The sequence below is a fragment of the Calypte anna genome, chromosome 15 (genome assembly GCF_003957555.1).
Source record: "Calypte anna isolate BGI_N300 chromosome 15, bCalAnn1_v1.p, whole genome shotgun sequence".
NCBI lineage: Eukaryota > Metazoa > Chordata > Aves > Apodiformes > Trochilidae > Calypte > Calypte anna.
In genome coordinates, this window is record NC_044261.1 from 11,438,793 (window position 1) to 11,455,940 (window position 17,148).

The following is a 17,148-nucleotide window of genomic DNA, read 5'->3' on the forward strand; positions in this document are numbered from 1 at the left end:
GATTCTTCACACCCCACAAGGGTTCACACAAGCTGCTGGTGGTCATGAACACCAAGCACCCAGACCCAGAAGTACAACAAGGTAAAACCCAAGCCAGGCAAGAACAGTAAAATCAGCAGTCCAGCAGCAAGGGAGCACCCATCTTCAGTTGTATCCCAGCTCCAATTAAGAAGTTAGCAAAACAAAACAAAAAACCAAAAAAAAAATCCAAGCTAATATCAGCAGGCTCAGCAGAGAAGTAATGACACAAATCATCCTTCCCACTTCTGCCACCCCCAGAGGGAGTTTTAAGATCCCAGGGAATCCACACTGAATGCCTGGCAGGAGCCAAGGAGGGACCTGCCTGCAGGGACAAGATCTCCTGCACCCACTCTCTAAAGGATAAACCCTAGAGTGGGATCAGGGCAAAAAAATGCACCTGGAGAAGCCCTGGCAGAAGGGGCAGCACTGATTGCCACGGGCACTGTGTGCTCTGCTGGCCCAGATGCTGCCCAGCCAAAGCCCTGCCTCAGCAGAGATGCTGCTGGTGCAAGGCAAGGATACACCCAACATCCAACACTCAACACCCATCCAGGCTGCTCCTGTAGCTGGGAGGGTTTGGCCAAAAGGAGCACAGCAGCCCAGAACACTCCAGGGGGGTTCTGATCACTCCCCAGAGTCTGAGGACTGGGCCAAGCACTCAGGAAGAGCATGTGCATCATCTGTATATATTCTGCACATATTCTGTATATCATCCTCCCAGGTCTGCTCTGCACCTGACATCTCATCTTGGCTTTTTCCTTCTCTCCAAAGCACCCCCACAAAAGGTGATGAAGCCACAGAGAGCCCCCTCCTCACCAGTCAGGCTGGAGATTCCTTTGTAAAGGCAGCAGAAACACCAGGCCTGACCTGGAAGCCAAATTCTTGGGACACCAGCTCCTCCTGAGTCCATCAGAGCAGGGACAGCCACCCAAAGAGCCACCAAATTCACCTCCAGCTCCACATGGCACAGTGCCACCCAGCCCTTGGTCACCTCTGCCAGGGGTTGGCTTGCTCCATACTGGGGAAGATGATGGAAACTGGCCACTGAGGGGACATTTTACTAAAATGAAGCCAGAACTATTTCAAAATAGCTGAAAGGCATGCAAGTTATGAAGGCAAAGGAGCCCAGGCTGCCATCCCATTCTCAGGACACAGGGTCACCACCTTGGAAGGACAAAGGACAAGGCAAGAATTTACCATGAGTTTACAGAACAGGAGAAAAAGGAGCAAAGTAAAGGGCAAAAAAAAAAAAGGAAAAAAAAAGAAAAAAAAAGAAAAGAAAAGAAAAGAAAAGAAAAGAAAAGAAAAGAAAAGAAAAGAAAAGAAAAGAAAAGAAAAGAAAAGAAAAGAAAAGAAAAAGAAAAGAAAAGAAAAGAAAAGAAAAGAAAAGAAAAGAAAAGAAAAGAAAAGAAAGAAGAAAAAAAGGGGGGGGGGAAAGAAAAGAAAAAAAAAAAAAAAGCACAAGACTTTACACAGGCAAATCCCTCCCCTGTTAGTTCAGAGCAGTCCTGTACCCTGGTATGAACAGAAAGACACCAGCCTGGGTTGGGGACCTAAGAGGGACAATGTCAACTCATTTCTGCAGCCTTTGAGGAAGGCAGAGAAGGCAGCAAGGAAAAGGACAGGGAGCAGGAGCTGCAGCTGCATCCCCAGCCCCAAGATGAGACCTGGGCAGGAGCCAAACCTTCATCTCCTGCTCCTCCCAGGGCACCAGAGCCAGCAGCCTCCCAGGGAAAGCCCTTCCTGCAGGAAGCCTTTGCCAAAGGGGGAGAATTTGCTTCTCCAGGTGGAAAGGGTTGGTGGTTCTCTGTAGGCAGAGGAGAGGAGGTGGGCTCAGGGTTGTCACCTCCCAGCAGAAGGGAAGCAGGTGGAACCCCTGTTTTTCCCTTGCAAATGCATCTCCTGATGGAGGCAGGCAAAGCCCCAGCCCTCTGCTTCCCACTCCAACACCAAAGAGCCCTGAGGACCAAGCCAGCCACAGCCAAACCCTCATTCAAAAGGATCAGAAAAGGAAAAAAAAAAAAAAAATCAACATTTTTACTACAAACCCCAGCGGGTGCCTCCCTTTGAGCCACTGCTCAAGTCCAGCCAGGGACCAAAGCCCAAGGGATCAGGCAAATAATCCCCCCCACAATGGGCACAGGATTGGACCCGAGCTGCAGCCAGGCACATTCTGCTCTTCCTGGGTTTCAGCACTTCCATGGCATTAATTCCAGAGGCAGAAAGCAGCCCTGCTCTGGTCACTGCCTGCCAGGCTCTTCCCAGGGATTAACCCAGAGGAAATGCTCCTTGTTGCCTTTGAAAGCTCAAAACAACATAAAGCCAAATGTTACCCACTGCATGCAAAATACAGGACCCTTCCAAAGCTGCTTCAAATCCCAGGGAAGTGGGAGTTTTCATTCTCCAGGGAAATAATTAAACAGGAGTGAAGGTTCCCTGATTGCACTGATTTTTTTTTTCTTTGCAGTCACAAAGAACCTTGATAAATCCTGTTGACAAAAAGGAAAAAAAAAAAAAAAAGTGGGGAAGTGACAAAATCAAATGGAAGCAAAAAAAAAAAAAAAAGCCACTAAGACAAAGGAAACATTTATTTACATGCAGCTGAAAAACATGAAATGATGGAAATAACTCTTGCCTTCACAGCCAGCCAATAGTGGTGATTTGTCCTGAGTGCAGGGTGAGAGGTCAAGAAATAATGAGAAAGAAAAACCAGATTTTATAGAAACACAGAAGGTGGGTATGGAAGAGAAATAAAACTGTCACACCACACACACTGCTCTGAAAACCAAAAGATTTGTAGCAAATACAAACATTGCAAAGCTCAACGTTCTGTCCCCCTTGTTCCTTGACACTTACACATCCAAGGGATAACCCCCAGTCTAAATATTCCTCCTTCTCCCACTTTTTCTGGTGAAGGTTTTGCTTTTCAGCTTGCCAGGGGAGGTCCCTGTTGCTGCCATGGGCTCCTTCAGCCCCCAAACTTTACCCAGGCTCCAGCTCCTGCAGCCACCATGCAGGGACCAGGAAAGACTTTTCATCATCATCATCATCATGTTTCTCTCTGCCCAACTCTCCAGCCTGTCTAAGTCTCTCTGAATGGCAGCACAGCCTTCTGGTGTGTCAGCCACTCCTCCCAGCTTAGTGTCATCAGCAAACTTGCTGAGGGTACACTCTATACCCTCATCCAAGTCGTTGATGAAGATATTGAACAACACCGGTCCCAGTACCGACCCCTGAGGACTCCACTAGTCACACACCTCCAACCAGATTCTGCCCCATTGACTACAACTCTCTGACTCCTTCCTTTCAACCAGTTCCTGATCCACCTCACTACCTGATCACCAAACCCATACTTGATCAACTTATCTACAAGGATGCTGTGAGAGATGGTGTCAAATGCTTTACTGAAATCAAGATAAACCACATCTACCGCTCTTCCTTTTCCTCCCACCAAACTCCTCCTGCAGCAGCTCAGCCAAAAAAGAGCCTTTTCCTTCCCTGCACCCATCCCAGGTCACAACCCTGCCAGCTTGGCAGAGGAAATCAGAGGCTGGAATGGCTCCTGGGGCTCCAGGGAACAAAATATACTTGGAAGCCCCCAGCACCTCAGCCACAGGTGGAGGGGACCCTGCACAAGAGCCACAGTGGCATTAACAGATTGGCAGCTGTAAAAGGAATAAAGGGGTTTATGGCTTCACTGCAGTGTTTGTTTTACACTTTTTTAATTATTATTAAAATAGAAATGTTAAAAAATAAAATAAAAATCAAATATTTCCTTTAAGACCATCATGAAAACAACTTTCCCCACCACATGTTCTGTGTATCACAAACTCAGTGATGTCTCATGGGCCAGCAGCATCTCAGATCTTCACTGTCAGCTGGTGTCCTCGTGTCACACATCCCATTCATTCCTCCTCCTCCTCCTCCTGCCAGAGCATCACCAGCCTGGGAGCTGCAGCCATTCCCAAAGCCCTCACCCCTTCCTTCCCCTGCACAGCAGTCAGGTTTTTATTCATTTCCAGGGTTGCCTAAAGCAGCCTCAGCTCAATGTGGAGTGCACAGGAGCCCCAAACGCCCCAAAAAAGCAGCAAGAGCAGGCAGCAGACTCAGTGCCAGCACATGGCACAGCTCCCCACACCTCCAGCTGGATTTTAGGAGCCCTAAAAACTGCTTCAGGGCTTCCTGCCTCCCAAGAACTGCCTTCCAAGCAGCTCTTCCCTGCTCCCAACCCCTGTTTGCAATGCTACCACCCCCAGCTCTCCCCAAGCACCACCTCGCACCAGAACGTGGGGTTTTCTAAATATAAATATCACTGTGGGGTTTTCTAAATGAGAAGATCACCTTCCCCTTGCCTGTCACCACTCCTGGTGAACAACAAACCCTCTTCCATCACCCCCAGGGAGGAGTGGGAAGCAGCAGCTCCTTTGCTGATTCCAGAGGAGGCTGCAGCATCCCTGCTCCCGTGTTTCATTTGTGCCATTACATAAGGACCATTTTCTGTGTTCCTGTAGAATAAATGATTATCATGGAGCACATCTGGGACAGAACTCCATACAACATAGATTGCACCTGGGGAACGAGGTAAAGATCTGCATCAAATTGAGGGGGGGGAAACATATTGCTTGGCTGATTCTAGCCCAGCAGGCAAGGGGGAAACAGTAACAGAATTATTAGCAAGTAAGAAAAAAGGGGGTTTCCTGGCTTGTGAAACACAGGAGAATCCTAAAGATTCCCCTCCATCCTCCTCCTGTTTGCACTGCCAGGGAGCAGCTGGAGGCTGTGCAGATCCCAGCTCATGTCCATCCACCAGGAGCTCATCAGCTGCAGACATCCAGACAACCCACTTAAGCACTTCCCCCCCATGGGTCTCCCAAAGCCTGCAAACTTCTCCAGCTGAAAAAAACTCCCAGGCTGATGCAACAAGGAGAAGCAATCATTTTGTATTTTTTTTTTCCCAACGTCTGAATTTCCTGAAACATGTCAGGGACATGTTCAGACCCCCATAACCACTTGGATTTCAATACTCAGTGCTTCATGACCCCCCACATTCTGAGCAGACCCCCTCACCTACAGATCCAGCAGATGGGGAAGCCCATGGCCACCTCCTGCACATCCAAGCCCCAAACCTTTGCCCTTTCCTCCCAAATCCCTTTGGTTCCTTTGTGGGAATGGATCTTGCCCCACGCTGGCTGTGGCAAAACAAAGGAAAACATGGAAAGGAGCTGCAGGAGACTGGGATGCCCAGCTCTGGGATGTGGCTTTGCCAGCAAAGCTCAGGGGTGAGATACCTGGCCAGGAATTTGGGGAAACTGGGGGGAAGCAACAATTTGGAGAGTGAGGCAAGGAGGGGTGCAGATGCTTTGCTGTCCCACACTGCCAAGTGAAAAATGTTTTCTGCAAGCAAATCCATTATGGGGGAAGAGGAGGGGAAATAAACAAATGAAAAGGCATCAAGCAGCAAAACTGACATTACCACTAGAACAATTAAAGGGAAAACTGAGAAATAATAATTAGGGATCTTTTTTAATACCACTACACCAGCACTAACAATCCTCCTCCTTTTCCCTTCACACTGCTCAAAGCTCCTGCTCTCCTGCAGTCTACAAACCAGCCCTGTATAAAGCTGGTTTTAATCCCTCCCTGTTTGCTAAGATGAAAACAGCCAATTAAGGCTGTAAGCACAAGCAGACAGCCCAGGCAGTCAAGCCCTGCTATGCCAAACCCCAGATCCACACCAGGCTGGGGTGTTGTTACCAAAGCAAATCCTCCCCCAGGGTGACAAAACCCCAAATCACAGAATCCCAGACTGGTTTGGGCTGGAAGGGACCTTAAAGCTCCCCCAGTGCCACCCCTGCCATGGGCAGGGACACCTCCCACCAGCCCAAGTTGCTCCCAGCCCCATCCAACCTTCAACACTGCCAGGGATGGGGCAGCCACAGCTTCTCTGGGCAACCAGGGGCTCAGCACCCTCACACCAAACCTTTGCTTCCCAACACCTCATCTCCATCTTCCCTCTTCCAGTTTAAAACCCTTCCTCCTCATCCCACCACTCCATGGATTGATATTCAGTGCTGTTGATGGCACAGAGCAGCATCTGCAGGTGTCCCAAAGCTCAAACACAGATCAGGACAGGTCAGATACCACACAGACAACTCAGAGCACATTCCCTGGTCATGCTTTGACACATCTCCATTCTGAAATTCTGGGGACAGTTCAAGCTTCAGTTTCATGTTAATCAGAGTACAACAAAAATGCTCACTCCATCTTTTCCTTAGTCTAAGACCTGACTTCCAGCACTCAGAATCTCAGAGTGGGTTTACTCCAGGCCAGAGGGGTAGCCAGTTTTTTCAGACATTCATGAGGTCTGCAACCAGAAGCCAGGCTTCTTTGTGGAAGAAAACCAAACACTAATCCCCAGAAGAGTTATAAACACTGAAATATTTCTGTTGGTTTAACACCTAAGTGATCCATTACACAACACAGCAGTGAAAATGACACCCCAAGGAGAAGCTGGGGAGCAGGCACAGGGTTTCACATAACACAGCTGTCCCAAATGGACTCTGATAACACACCATGGGGGAGAAGGGGAAATACACAGGGGAAAGAAGGGGAAATACACAGGGAGAGGCACAGCTCAGCTAAAAATAATCTCATTCATCTGTCAAAGTGCCCTGAGCTATGGGTGGATGGCAGGGTGCAGCTCTGGCTGAACTGCTGACCTGCACTTAGTGCCTCTTGCAGCATCCCCCATCCACATGGACCAACCCAAAGCCTCCAGGAGGTAAGCACACAGCTCCTTGTCTTTCAGCAGCAGGATCATTAGTTCCTTTTTCCTGGCTCTCTGCAATTTACAGCCATTACCAGGGGGCTTTTTAGACCTGCTACATGCTGCAGGACCTGAGGAGCAGGCAGTGTTGTTTCAAACCCTTGATGACCCTACAAGACCAGCTGCTCATTTGAACTGTGTATGGAACAGGACCCGCCAAGCTTTCTGCACAATTTAGCAAGCACAGAAGAGCTGCTTTGCAAGGGAAGTTGGAGAAAAAGGATGGAGCTGCATGCCAAGAAACACCCTACCTGACTGGTTGTTCCTCATGCGGATGGCTTTGGCTTTGGCCAGCTCCAAGGCTGTCACCCAGCGTTGTCTCTCCACTTCTGAGTTGGCTTTCAAGTGGTAGGTCCTGCCCCCATTGGAAAGCACAATGTTACAGGAGTCCTCTGTGTCAATGTGAGCTGTGGAGAGGTTGATGGTTCCCCGACACGTGTGAGCCATCTCTGCCTGTGTCCTGAGTGAGAACAGAGGGAAAAGGAGCATCAGAGCCCCTGCTCACAGCTTCTCTCCAAAACACCAATATTCCCCTCCCCATCCCTGAGCAGCAGGGACCCATGGAAACATCCCAAGCAGGCAGTAAGCATGGCAAAGGCACCAGGGCCAGGCAAGCTCTTTGAACAGGGAACCAAGGATGGGCTGCAGCACTTTGAGGTCCCCTGTATGAACATCACCCCCAGCATTGAAGCTGCTGGGTTCATCCCTGCTGTGCTTCTGGTTGCCCTAAAAGTTAAATCACCAGCTGTGCAGCACTGGGCCTTCTCATCTCATTTGTATTGCCCCTTTCCTCTCTTTTCCCTGCTGTCCCACCTCCAGCATCCAGTATTCTGTGGCTTTTTCAGTCTCCCTTCAGACCCTGTCTTTTCTCTAGCAGTGGAAAGACCTCCCATGCAAAGATCTCAAAGATCTCCATTCATAAGGCAAATGAAAGCAGCACAGCCCTTCCCCAGCTGCTAAAACACCTTTGCTACTGACAAAATCGCTCAGTCCTTCCCTAGACTCCCCCAGGTGAGCAGATGGCTCTCTCCAGGCTCAGCTCCCTCCTTCCACCCCACCTGGGCAACCAGGGGCTCAGCACCCTCACACCAAACCATTGCTTCCCAACATCTCCTCTCCATCTCCCCTCTTGCAGCTGGAAACCCTTCCCCCTCATCCCATCCCTCCCTGTCCTTGTCCCAAGTCCCTCCCCAGCTTTCCTGGAGCCCCTTCAGGCACTGGAAGGTGCTCTAAGGTCTCCCCTTCTCTTCTCCAGCCTGAACACCCCCAACTCTCTCCTCCTGGCTCCAGAGGAGAGCTGCTCCAGCCCTCCCAGCAGCTCCAGGGCCTCCTCTGGACTGGCTCCAACACCTCCCTGTCCTTCTGCTAATGGGGACCCCAGAGATGGATGAGATTTACCCCAAGGGAATCTTCAGAGGGGGACAATCCCCTCCCTGGCCCTGCTGCTCACACGGTGGGGATGCAGCCCAGGATGTGGGGGACTTCTGGGCTGCCAAGCCACGTGGATGGCTCCTGGTGAGCTTCTCACCATACATTTCCAAAGCCATCCTCGTGATGCAGAAGGTACTGACACGTTCCAGGAGGGATTCCTCCCCACCTCCAGAGAACTGCTAAAATGATTTTCTCTTCTACACAAAACAAAGGTCTCCAGTGTGACTTCAATCAATCAATTTAAAGTCATACTAATCAGCCCTGTGCTCCCACCCAAGAGCACAGCTTCGGTGCAGCTCTCATTTCTTTAAGCTCCCTTCCCCCCTGCCAATTTGCATGGGAAATCAGTCCCTGTCAGCACCCACACACCAGGCAGGCACCTGACCCATCCCTGAGCCAACAAGCAATCTCCTCTGTCCACACACAGGAAAAAGAAAAAAAAATAAATAATAAAGTGCCCTTCAGAGGCACTGGTGGTCAGATGGAGCTGCTTATTCACTCAAGGATTGCATAACCCGATCCAGGCAGATTTCCTGATTCTCCACTTTCTGCAATAATCTGAGCCCTGCACATATGGGAAAGCACGTGGGCAGAAAAGCAGAAGAGAGGTGAAACGTGGAAAAGAAAGGTGGATGCAGCCCAGGAGCTGGGATGGTTTGTTGTTTTGGCTTTTTTTTTTTTTTGCTGGTCCCTGCCAAAGCTCATCAATGGGATTTGCTTTTGGAAATAGAAAGTTAGAGCTGGGCACGGGGGAGATGCAGAAGGGCTGTGTAAGGAGGGGGGGAAATAAGATATTCCAGATGTTAAAAAGCATGGAGAGCTGGATTAAAGCACCCAACACACCCAGGGGATTGCCCCATCCCTGGCAGTGTTGAAGGTTGGATGGGGCTTGGAGCACCCTGGGCTGGTGGGAGGTGTCCCTGCCCATGGCACTGGGTGAGCTTTAAGGTTCCTTCCAACCCAAACCATTCTCTGGTTCTGTGATCAGTTGCTTGAAAATGCCCTCAGCATAAAAACTCCTGGGGTCTCAATTTTAGCAACTCAGAGTCTGCAGCCTGAGAGATTAGCTCCGTGTCACAGTGCAATAAGAGGAGAGCAAGCCAGCATTTAAAGATCTGCTTCCCAGCTCTGGAGGACTTCTCCAGCTGTACGAGGCAGTGATATGCAAGAGAAAGATTCATCCACGTTTCAACAGCTATAAGAAATGTTACTTTATGTATAGAACAATAAAATTCCTTTGTAAGAAGTCAGATTTATCAAGAGAGCAGAGGGAAGAATGTCAAGAAAATAAGTAGATAACAAATGGGTTTTCTCTTCTAGCTCCCTGACTTTGGCTTTGGTGACATCACAACATCCCAAAATTTAGCTTCAGCTGGCAAGATGTGGCTGATACAGATTTGTACCTCCAGCTGTGAGGCTCTGCTGGCAGCTAACAGGAGGCAGCAAGCAAGCAAGCAGAGCCTTGGCTCACACCCAGCTCCCAGGAACCACTCCACACCAGCTCACCTGATGTTTCTAGAGCTTCCCTGCTAAGCTTTCCCCTCCACATCAAGGCTCAAGGCAGCTTCTGGGCAGCCCCATCTCTCCTTAAGCTCAACCTCTCCTTTCTCACGGCTCAGATGGAAAAAGAACCCCAGGAGGGAGCCAAGAGCTCTGCAGAGCACCCACTGCCCAGGGGCACTGCACAGAACCATCACACTTGGAGAAGACCTTTAAGATCCCTGAGCCCAACATCAGCATCAGAAAGAGCACAGCAGCCCAGATGTGAGACCCTGGCAGCTCAGGAGCTACTTTGGTTTGACTTTTTCTACCAAATCCTAGCCAGGAGCATCCAGGGTGCTAAAGATGCTCAGGCCAGCAAGTGCAGAGCTCTGCAGCCTGGCTTGCCCACTAAAACCTCAGAAGAACACTACACAAACACTCACATGAGGCTCCTCTCCAGAGCTGGGAGGCCAATCCTGCTTGCTCAGGGGTTCCCAGCAGCACTCAGGATCACTGCATCTTCCCAGACAGATCCAAAGACAACTGAAGTTATCCCCAGAGTAAGGACCTCCTGAAACACCCTCTCTCTTTTGAGAGATCTTTCTCCTATAACCTCCAACTCACCTGCTTGCTGTAAGCCCCAGTAGCCAGCACACCTGATTCTACATCTTAAATGTTGAATTCTCAGCACTCTTTGGGGTCTTTCTGCTTTCTGGTGTAACTGTAAGTCCCTGCAGGGCTCACATTTGTCCCTGTGCTGATAGCTGGGGTGAAGCACCAGGTCCTTCCTTAGAGGAAGACCAAGAAGAAAATAAAACACAAGGAGTTTGAGAGACAGGATTTGTGGTTTGGGGGTTATTTTTGAGTCTCTGGATGCAAGGCAGAGACCTTGCAGCAATGTTGCCTCTACACACATGGCATGAAGCTGGCCACAAAGCCCAGGTCCATTTCTGGAGCTAGCAAACACACCTTGAAGAGCTTCCCCAGGGAGTTCCACCCCCTCCAAACTGTATTGGACGGACCAAGAGCTTGGAAACACTTTTTGGCTGTCACATCTAACTAGAATGACAAATCCAGGCTGCTAATCACACCCAAAAAACAACCAAACACAGCCAAAAGTAAACCCCACACCTTTGCTGCACAAACCCAATGTGTCCAGGCAGCCCCAGCATCCCAGGAGATCTGGAAGGGATGGGATGGATAAACACGCTGGTCTGGAGGTGTCAGGGACACCCCTAGGGTCAAAGCAGCTCAAGAACTCAAATCTTAAATATTTCCATCCTGATCTATCTAGAGAAACACTGTTGGAAGGGTAGAGATGGGCTGCAAAGCACCACATCCAGGAGGCCCTTCCCAGTCAGGGAGGGAGCCCTGGTCCTGCCTCTGCTCAGGTCTCCCTGCCAGCCCATCCACTGCCACGGGGAAAAGGGAAATCCCCAGATTTGGCAAGTCAGGAGGAGCAGTTCAGCACATCCCTGTCCCAGGGAGAGCTGGAGGGTTTCTCTGCAGACTATGGAGGAGCATCAGCCCCTGGAAGCACAGTGAGCCAGGAGCAGATTACTGCACTCCTGCCACATAGATCCATGGGTGAAACAGGGCAGGTAGTGTCATGGCTACCAGAAAAAAGAAAAAAACAAACAACAAAAAACCATCATGATATATTGAACTTTATTTAAACGTGAGAGTTTTTCTGCTAGAGAAGCAGAACATCACCAGCATCAGGTAGGAAACCCAACTCCAAATGGCTGCAAAGCATCCCCCTGGCTGAGTCTGCTCATTGCTGCTATTTCTACCAGGATTTCAAAACAACTCAGACACTGAATACAGCAGCCATGCAGGCTTCACATCTGTGTTTGCATAACAGCAATATTTCATTTCCATTAACCTTGCACACAACATGAACACTGTTCTCTGAGGAAGAAAGTGAAGATGTTTGACCCCTCTTGTCACTCCAGATCTGGTTACACAGGCACCACCCTCACCTTTGCTTTTGTTTTCTTCACTATATGGCAACCTGGAACCATTCAGAAGTTCAGACAAAAAGCTCCTTTTTAACTCCTGTCCCCCCTGCAAGAAGAAAGAAGCTGGAGAGCCTTGGAGGTGGCAGCTTTGCTGCTTCTTCCACCACCAACCTCTCCTGATTCAGAGATTAACACTTCTTTTTCCTCCTGTATCTTTCACAGATTAAGTTGAAAACAGTTTACTCACTTTGTTTTCCCATCACACTGGAAAATATCCTATCACTGAGGGCTCTACAGCCACAGAGAAATGTTTATACCAACTGCATAACCAAGAAATGCCCTTCAGAGCAAACTGCAAAGACTGCTGCAGGCAGAGGCAAGAACAGAAAGCAAGGGCAGGGACAGAAAAGAAGCAGAACTGGACAATGCCAGAGAAGGGGACAGAAAAGAGGAGATCCCAAATGGATCCACACTCTGCCTGGCCCACAGTAAGAGCAATGCACTGAAATACTTTCAGCAAACCACTTCTTTCTTTCTTTTATAAAGACAATGCAGAAAAATCACAGCGGTCCACAAGGGTAATCAGGGCTGATCTTCTTCTTAATTAATTGAGGGTGGGAATTTCTCTCCAGTGATTTCATTTCATTACGAAGAGGGGGAGAAGAGCACAAAAGACAAACACAGTCATCCTGGTGCAGCAAAAGCCACTTGTGCCAGCTGCTCTCTGGCTGTCTCCCACCAACTCCTGAAGATGCCCAAGGGTTTCCATGCAGGGTTCACAGGCTGATAAGAATTCCTGGGTTTGGTCAAGCTCTTCCAAGCTTTTGGTGACCCTAGAAGCAGGGCCAGCACCCAGCAGGGTTCCCACCAGGAGCTCACCCTGCCAACAAAGGGCTCTTGTTGGCACTGCCTGCAGCTCCCATACCACGTCAGCAGCCTCCAGCCCTGCAACAGGGTTCTCTGGGCTCAGTTCCTCCCTGCTGAAATCCTGGGCTTGGTTTCAGGGTGCCCATCATCCCATCCTCCCTTCAGAAACATTTGGAATACTCCACCCCATGGCTGGAGTACAGAAACCCAACACTGCCCTTTGTCCCCACAAACTGAGACTTTTGCATGTCCTTTGTTCAGAATAACTGAGGGTATAAAGGCACTGAAATCTCACCAATCTCACATGGGGGAGAAATTATTTAAAATAAAAAATAAATAACCCAACACTTTAAAACTGGTTTTATTTAGAGTCCAAAACCACCCAGGCCTGAAGTCAGGGGATATAAGTGTGGACACTAAACCTTTTGGGGGTTATTGCTCTCCCTTGGTTCAAGGAAAAAGGATTTCTACAGTGACTCAATTCCAGAACAGAAATGCCCAGGAGAAAGCAGGCACGTGGCTGGGAGGTGTTTTCCTGCAGCACATCCCCATCCAGCACATCTCAAACTGGTGCAGCTCTGCTCACACAAACCACATGCTCCACATGACCAACAGCTCAGATTTCACTTTTTTTCTTCCTCTTTTTTTTTTTTTCCCTTCACCAAACTTATCAAATCACAAAAAAGCCAAAACAAGCATATGGCAAGTGCTGGACTGAGAGTTCTGCAAAATCATACAATTCCCTTCTATTTAAAGGGGGATTAATCTGCCAGTGGCTGCAGTCAGGATGGACACAGATTAGTAACAATCAGATTTAAGGGAAAAACCCTGCAACCCTCACCAGCCAGAGGGATGCTCGCTGCTCAGGAATCCACTGCCCCTCCCAGTCAGGGGAAAAATTCCCCCCTGACCCACCCAGCACCTTTCTGGACCAGCTTCTGGAACAAGCTGCTACCTACAAGTGGCACCCAGCACCCAGGAGCCTCTGCCAGGACTGCAGCCCATCTTCCAGCAAGGATTTAGGGGTGAGATTGCTGCAAAGCTCTCCTGTAAAGAGTTGGGTGCAGTTAGAGAAGCAATCTGAATTTCACACACCTTCCTCCAGCCCTTTGTCACTTGGGTTTGGTTCCAACCCCCCCTCCACACATACCCAAGACACAAGAAGATTTTCTCTCCCTCTGCTTCACAAAAAAGAAAAACCACCTGGAAGGGAAGGGAATTGTCAGGAAGACTTTCTCACCCCACGGCAGGACAAGGCACCCTATGCTGTAAAGCTTTCCTGCAAAACCTCCCCAGCAGAGTTTGTGTCCATTGGCACTTCCAGGTCGGAGGAATCCCGGATGGAGCAGCCTCTGAAAGCTGATGGAATCTCAGAAACCTCACTGCTCACCAGCATCCTGGTGACCACCTCAAGAAAACTGACATTACCAAGGTGAAACATCTCTGAAGTCAGCCAGGCTTCCCCCCTGCTCCTTCAGAACTGGATCCAGTTTGGGGCTCCCCAGTTCCAGAGGGACAGGGATCTGCTGGGAAGAGGATGAAGGGACTTGAGCACCTCTGCTGTGAGACTGAGAGCCCTGGGGGTGTTCAGCCTGGAGAAAAGAAGGCTGAGAGGGGATCTCAGGAATGTCCCTCAGTATCTGAGGGGTGGGGGGCAAGAGGAAGGGGCCAATCTCTTCCCAGTGGTGCCCAGTAACAGGCCAAGGGATACTGGGCTGAAGGTAGAACACGGGAAGTTCCAGCTCAACCTGAGGAGAAACTTCCTGACTGGGAGGGTGAGGGAGCCCTGGCCCAGGCTGCCCAGAGAGGTTGTGGAGTCTCCTTCTCTGGAGCCTTTCCAGCCCCTCCTGGATGTGTTCCTGGGTGCCCTGCCCTGGGGGATCCTTCTGGGGCAGGGGGTTGGATGGGATGAGCTCCAGAGGTCCCTCCCAACCCCTGACATTCTCGGATTCTTAAATCCAAGTGTAGCAGAGCCCCTGGCATGGCAGCTGAGCTCCATGTGGCCCCTCAACAAACCATCTTCTCCCAAGGTACCAGCAGAGTGTCCAAGCACAGAACCTCTTCTTTCCTGAGGAAACAGTCTGTAAAGTCTGTTTACAGACACAAAACTTCCAAATGCTTTTCCTGGTAACAGCTGAACCCCATCCCACTGCCCAGATGTATCCCAGTTCCCCTTCTTCCCCCAAGAGATGTTCTGCTCCTGCTGGGCTCCCACCAGCAAGAATCCCACCCCAAATACAACAATAGCCTAAAAGCAACCTGAACACATCAGCATATTTTTCAGGATTAGCTTTTCCAACTCATTTATGACTCTGCCATGGACCCAGTACTGTTCTTCTGCTGGGAAACCTCAGCAGGAAAAAACAAAAAAAAAAAACCCCTTGAAGCCAGCACAGGGAGATCAGCAAGGTGCAAGGGCTGGTAAAGGAGCTTTGGGGGTGGAATAAAAATAAATAAATAAAGCTACCAGAAAAAGTTATTAGGCAGCTTCTCAACTCCTCCCACCATATCATGCTATCTCCTCTCCAGCCCTGGAGATGCTGGTGGTGGCCAGAGCTGATAAGCCCTGTAAACATGGGCACCCAGAGAGAGCTCCTGGAGCTGCTGGTTTGGGTGAGCAGCTTCTCCTGGTCCTCAGGGGGAAGGAAAACCTCACTCTGGAGGGCAGGAAAACCTCCATGCTGGAAAACCACAGCTTTGCACAAGCACAGCCCTTCTTCCAGCCTCCCCAAAAAGGGTTTCCACCCTTCCAACAGCAGCAGAATTAAAGGTAAAGGAGCTCGGTGCAGGGGAAGCAGAGCAAAGGGTATCTTGGTTGGGAAAACATCCCAGTATTTGGGCAGAGGGAATCCCCCTAAGAGCAGAGAAGAGAGCTAAGAGTCCTGCTGAGGGCACTCAGCCTGCAGCTGGTACAGCCCACAGGGACTCAGCTCATCCCAAAAAAATCCAAACCATGAGGTCAGCAGCTTTGGCAGAGCAGGGCAGGGGGACTCTGGGTACCACAGAATTCCAGACTGGTGTGGGTGCTAAGGAAAACCTTACAGCTCATCCAGTGCCCGTCCATGGGCAGGGACACCTTCCACCAGCCCCATCCAACAGCCTTCAACACTGCCAGGGATGGGGCAGCCACAGCTTCTCTGGGAAACCTGGGACAGGGGCTCAGCACCCTCACACCCCAAAATTTCTCCTTAGTGTCCCACCTCAACGTCCCCTCTGCATCTCCTGCAGAGGTGGTGCTGACTGTGACACCATTATGCACCCCAAGAAAAGCCTCTGGGGCATCCCCAGCAGTGGAAACACCAGGATCCCCCTCAGTATTCCCTCCCCTCCAGTGCACTGGATTTCCTCCCATTTGGGCTCTTCTCCAACCAGTTGTCTGGATCTGGTTCCCAGAGCCAAAGCCTCAGTTCTGGGCTATGTTCTGATAACCACAAACACTTCATAAGAAAAGTGTCAAATCCCAAGTGCCAGAGCTGGGAGCTTCCAGCCCCATGGGAATGCTGGCAGCTCCACAGGAAAGGGCACCCACACACCAGGAACCCTGTTCTAAAAATTCCAGAGGGAGCATCCCAGATTACAGCTTTAATGACTCACCAAGCAAAAACACCAGAGATCTAGAAGGAAAAACACTCACTGAGATCTGTGGGCAGCACTGCTGCCAGTTGATTGTATCAGTTAAAAGTTTATGGGAAGTCTGGTCCAAACCCCAGCATCTGTAGAGAAACGAGATAAACCAGGTGCCTCAAGTTGCCAAAGAGTGGGTGTGAGTCCACCTGTGCCTGATTAGGACAGGCCCCTATTGGGCATGAGCAAGACCAGGGGGCCAATAAAGGTGGGACTCACACCCACAGAGAGAAGCTCAGCTCACTCTGGTGTGAGGTATGGAGAGGCCAGCAGCTCCTCGAGCCTCTGGAGCAAGAAAGGCTCTTCCTGCTACACTTCTACCCTGGAAGTGCTGTGTGGTGGCTGGAGTCCTGGAAGAGACCAGCAGCTCGTCGAGCTTCAGGAGCAAGAATGGCTCCTCCTGCTACAGGCACCCACACACCAGGAACCCTGTTCTAAAAATTCCAGAGGGAGCATCCCAGATTACAGCTTTCATGACTCACCAAGCAAAAACACCAGAGATCCAGAAGGAAAAACACTCACTGAGATCTGTGGGCAGCACTGCTGCCAAGTTGATTGTATCAGTTAAAAGTTTATGGGAAGTCTGGTCCAAACCCCAGCATCTCCCCAGAAAATCTGGGCACCAAACTTGCTTGGTGCTTCTTTTTTAAGCAGGAACAAACACCAATTGGCCAAAGAGGAGGTTAATTTGACAAATGCTCTTCCTGCACAACACTGAAATAAATGCATTACAGCAGATGAGAGCCTCCAGCAGTAATTTGTCTTGTTACAGTCTCTGCTTTTAAGTTTCTCCTGGTCCTTCAGGCCTTGGGAATGGTGTTAAATGATCAGAAGAACCAGCAGCCATCCTCAGCTCATTTCAGTATTTTCTCACCACAGCATCCAAGAACATAAAGCAGCCAGGCCTCAGCAAAGTCAACATGAAGACCCAATTCT

At 49.8% G+C, this 17,148-nt stretch overlaps 1 protein-coding gene across 2 annotated transcripts in view; it reads right to left on the reverse strand.

Annotated features, from left to right (window-relative positions):
- Positions 1-17,148, reverse strand: part of OSBP2 (oxysterol binding protein 2) — an 86,394-nt gene that overhangs the window by 55,584 nt on the left and 13,662 nt on the right. For both annotated transcript variants that reach the window (XM_030460414.1, XM_030460413.1), the window contains one exon: positions 7,099-7,307. In XM_030460414.1, coding sequence (XP_030316274.1) covers positions 7,099-7,307 — 209 coding nt within the window. The remainder of the gene's footprint in view (positions 1-7,098; positions 7,308-17,148) is intronic.